Source organism: Coptis chinensis, chromosome 4 (assembly GCF_015680905.1).
Source record: "Coptis chinensis isolate HL-2020 chromosome 4, ASM1568090v1, whole genome shotgun sequence".
Classification (NCBI taxonomy): domain Eukaryota; kingdom Viridiplantae; phylum Streptophyta; class Magnoliopsida; order Ranunculales; family Ranunculaceae; genus Coptis; species Coptis chinensis.
Genome location: NC_141459.1, coordinates 95,894,136 through 95,898,706, shown reverse-complemented (window position 1 = coordinate 95,898,706; position 4,571 = coordinate 95,894,136). Strand labels below are relative to the sequence as shown.

General features: G+C 36.9%; 1 protein-coding gene across 1 annotated transcript; it reads right to left on the bottom strand.

The window, feature by feature from the left end:
* On the bottom strand, positions 1 to 4,011 carry LOC147505905 (uncharacterized). Its single transcript, XM_086558303.1, has 3 exons — positions 3,169 to 4,011; positions 1,654 to 2,696; positions 1 to 1,416 (listed from the first exon to the last, which is right to left on the bottom strand). The coding sequence occupies exons 2-3, from the start codon at positions 2,604 to 2,606 to the stop codon at positions 159 to 161; spliced, it is 2,211 nt and encodes a 736-aa protein (XP_086414429.1). The 5' UTR covers positions 2,607 to 2,696; positions 3,169 to 4,011; the 3' UTR covers positions 1 to 158.
* Positions 4,012 to 4,571: the final 560 nt, after the last annotated feature.

Here is a 4,571-nt window from a genome sequence, read left to right as displayed (position 1 = left end):
AGAGACAACTTTCTTTCATTTAGTTTTCATTTTACAAACGTTCGATACTCAAGCTCAGACTGCTCACTCTAAAGTCTAAACAAACTTGAGCTTCCACTGTTTACTTTCAGAAATAAAAATACGATAGCTAGTCATTGTGTAAGAGACAATTGAAGAAACTAATCAAAGGGCGGCCCACTAATGCTTGTGGAAGTGGAACTACCTCCCCACTTGCCTGGGTTTGAGGAGACGCTATACGGATAAAGTGGATCCTTAGGTGGCGGAAGCTTTACGAACCCCTTAAGAACCTGCACCACATGGCCCATTGGTGGTCTGTCATTTGGTCGATGCTGAGTACACCATAGTGCAACTGTACACAGTATCTTTGCCTGGTTTCTGTTCATGTCCTCGATGCCGCATTCCCCCATAAGTTCGTCCAGTTTTTCTTTCTTGAACTTATCCCAAACTAGTGCAGGAAACCATTCTTGATCTTCAACATTCCTCTTCCACTCTAAAAGATCAAAAAGCACCATACCATAGCTATAAATATCACTTTTGGAAGTGACGGGGATTTGGCTGAACATTTCCGGGGCAGCATACTTGCGGGTTCCTCTAAATGTGACTAGGGAGATATGACTAGCGTCCCTTCTCGAAATCTTAGCAAGTCCAAAATCTGCGACCTTAGGAGAAAATTTCGAGTCAAGGAGCACATTGGCAGGCTTTACATCATAATGAATTATTTCATCATGGCAACCATCGTGCAAATAAGAGAGCCCCCTTGCTGTCCCAATTGCAATATCATACAATTCCTTCCACTGTAAATCGTAGTCTTTCTGCCTTAAAATCATATCCAAAGATTTTTTCTCCATGTATTCGTAGACTAGTGCTTTCATGTTGTCCTCAAAGCAATACCCATAAAGTCTAACTAAGTTTCGGTGTAGAGTACTACTCATTGTTCCCACTTCAGCCATGAATGTGTTGACATCGGTTGCAATATTTATTAGTCTTTTAACGGCAACTTGCACACCACCAGGTAGTTCACCTTGAAAGACATCTCCATATGCGCCAGAACCTATTGGAATAGTGAAGTTTTTTGTAAAGTGTGTGAGATCCTCATTAGAATACTGTTTTAGACCGACCATGTTTGTTTTCTTTCTATCCAATTGGCCTAGTGACATTTCAATTCGAGATGAACTTCCATATGCCCCTTCTTTCAAAGTATTCAGAACTTCGAGAGTTTCAACCAGTACCTCTTCAAGCTTATCCTTACCATACCAATTGAAATCACGATCGCTTCTCAGTTCATTTAGTACTTTTTGTATTCCAACCACAATGCGTTTTTTGGTGCTAGCTCCTTCTATATCCTCTTGAGAGTTCACTGAAAATAGTATTGAACCAGATGCTCTTTGGGGTGAACCCTCCGATGTCTCAAAAAGGCTGAAAATCAAAGAGTTAACTTTGTAATAAATATAAATAGTTTTATGAATATAATATACATGCAATTTTATTAATATCAGATAACTTGAGCAGTGGTATCAATTTTCCTTAAAAAAAAAAAGTGGGATCGATTCCTATGGGGAAATAAACAAACTTCAATGCGATCATGCTCAATGGAAATAACTGACGTTATCATCCGCCGCTTAATATGAATATCTCAAAGCAAGTGAAACGTACCTTTCGTCATCATATCGATCATAAAAAGGAAAAGGATTGGTTGGCGCCTGAGGTAGTTGTATTTCACCCCGGAGCATCTTCACCACAGTGCTCATGTTAGGTCTGTCTTGGGGACTATACTGAGTACACAATAATGCAACTACAGATAATGTCTCTGCTTTTGCCTTATCCTTCTCCTCAATGCCACACACAATAAAAATACGTTCAAGTTCCCCGTTCTCCAAATGAGCTGCAACATCCCCTGGAAACCAACCAGGGCCCACAGAGTTTCTTTTCCTTCTTAAAATTTCGAATAGCATCATCCCAAAACTGTAAACATCACTTTTGGAAGTTACATTGAATCCCTTACCAACCTCAGGGGCAGTATAACCTAGGGTCCCTCTGACGACGGTCTGTTCGACAAAACTCAAACCCCTATCGCGAGCATTGGCCAATTCAAAGCCTGTAATCTTCGCAGAAAGGTTTGAGTCAATGAGCACATTGTCAGGTTTGATGTCATAGTGAATTATTTGCGGATGGCAACTCTCATGCATATAGGAGAGCCCATTTGCTATCTCAATAGCAATATCGAATAACTTCTCCCATTCTATACTAAGGTGATTGTGGAACAAAATCCTATCCAATGACCCATTTTCGATATACTCATAAACAAGTGCTTTCATTTCATCACCATAGCAAAACCCGTATAGTTTAACTACATTTCGATGATGTGCTTTGCCCAATGTTGCCACTTCACCCATGAATTCCTTTTCCGTTAAAACGCCCTTATCCACTCGAACGGCTACTTCCACACCGTTAGACATTTGGCCTTTGTAGACGTCTCCGAAACCACCAGAACCTATCATAGTTTTGAAATTTGATGTCATTTTCTTGAGCTCCGCAGGTGAAAACATTCGTGGGTTTTCCTGTGCTAGTTTACTTAAAAGCTCCTCTATTGTACTTCGACTCCCCATCCCGGCCCTCTAGGTGGTACAGTGTTGCTATGAGAAGAAATCCAACCAAGAGTATGGAGCTAGTAGTGAATGACAAGGACGATTATATTCCTAAGAAAACAGAAGGAAAAAGTGAGAATGAGGTAAACGTAAAGTTCAATTGATTAGCTTGTTCTGTAGGTGGTATGTAGTGCATATGTTTGGTATGAAATTAGTAGGTTTACTTGTTTTCTATACAACGATGCAGTTACCCCATGTTGTGTGTTGTATGTATTTCTTTGCACAGAAAAATGTTCTCACCATTTTGTAAATAGCCACCCTTTCTTTTCTTTCTTTTTACATCGCTTTAATGTACAAAAAATGACAAGAAAAATAAATACAATTTTGATAAAAAGAAATCTCCTACATTGCTACATACATACTAATTATATTATATTGAAAGCTCTTCCTTCATCTAGCAAACCAGTGAAGTCTGTATATATAATCCATGGAAATAAGGGAGCAATGGGCATGCTTCCCTTTTAATTTTCGTTTGGCATAACTTTCTTGTATGTCAATTAATCAAAACATAGTATGTACTTACTTTGCTGAAGCTCTTGTACGTCGACAAGGGAATATATCTTCGATCTTCTTCTTTTGTACTTAAATTTAATCCGATCAGGTACTCTTAAGTCATGTTTCAGTATGCTTTGCACAAGTAAAAGTCAAAGACAATATTTCTCCTGATGACAATAATACACAACTAAATTCATTATAAATAGCAAATGATGAAAGCCTGGATACTAACCAAACCAGACTGATTTATCTTTAAGTTGTTAACCAGTGTTGATGTGAGTTTAATATAATAATGTTCAAAGCGAACTGGGGATGGCAATGGGCGTTGAAGATTTTATTATAAATATATAAAATAAATCGACCAGCAGCTCATTTTGTAATGGCAATTGGCGCATGTTGCAATTTTATTTTTATTATTATTTTTTTATACCATTAACATTGTCCATTCTGGAAGGAGTACTATTTAATTAATACAACTTGGATTGGTGTAAAATTATTGCGTGTTTACAATCACATTTCATGGTGAACATTGACTACCCCTTTCACATGGTTTCATACATATTTTCATTACTTTTGTCGTACATCTAATTAATTTATCTTTAAGCTATCTCATTTACACATTCGAAAGTTTAACTCTCTTGTATGCCGGCCTGCACCAACGTTTATCAGTTAAAATAAGTAAATAACTACTAATATCGATTCTGATGATACCATCAACAATCTGTAAACACATTAATTGATTTTGATAAGGACAACATCGTACATCTTTACCGTGATATAAAAACCTTTGGTTCCATTTCCAATTTGATCCCTATACAATAGATTTTAGATACCTGTTAAAATGCCGTATAAATAAGGCAGTGAAAAAGAACTATACATTTCCACAAGGAAAGTATGGATCTCTCTCCTTTGATCCTTTCCCACATTGAAACCAAAATGCAACTAATTAAGCTTTCACATCCAACAACTAGTTATTTGGAGGCTAGTCAAAATATATTGGCATTCATTATTTAAAGATTATTAGTTTTGTTATATTCGCTAAGGTTGTTGTGATCCTTTGCCTTCACATTGTTTTGTTTTTTTTTTTTATTGGCAAGTCTATTTTAAATAAGATCAGTACTCTTTGATCACCTAAAAAATTTTATCTACTTTGCTAGTCGGCATCTGCTATTGTTTAGTCTTGTATAAGTATTAATGTATTATATCCTAAACTTGATTAAATATTTTACTAAGAAGTTAGCTTTTTTCTTGACTTTAGTAAACATGACCACCACAAGGGAACTCCCATCACAATAAAGAAATGGATGATCTCTTAATTGAGGATTCGTTTATAGACTATCATAATATGGGTGAATCAGTGAATGGGGTGTTGCCTACTTCTTTGCAATTGTTCGTTTGACGTCGCATTCACGTTCGTAAAGCGTTGCAAGA

What these genes read in the sequence shown, in the direction of transcription:
- LOC147505905 (XM_086558303.1), bottom strand. Translation starts at nt 2,606, where the DNA reads ATGGGGAGTCGAAGTACAATAGAGGAGCTTTTAAGTAAACTAGCACAG. An exon ending in GATCGATATGATGACGAAAG is followed by an intron (nt 1,417 to 1,653) that starts GTACGTTTCACT and finishes TTTGATTTTCAG; the next exon opens with CCTTTTTGAGACATCGGAGG.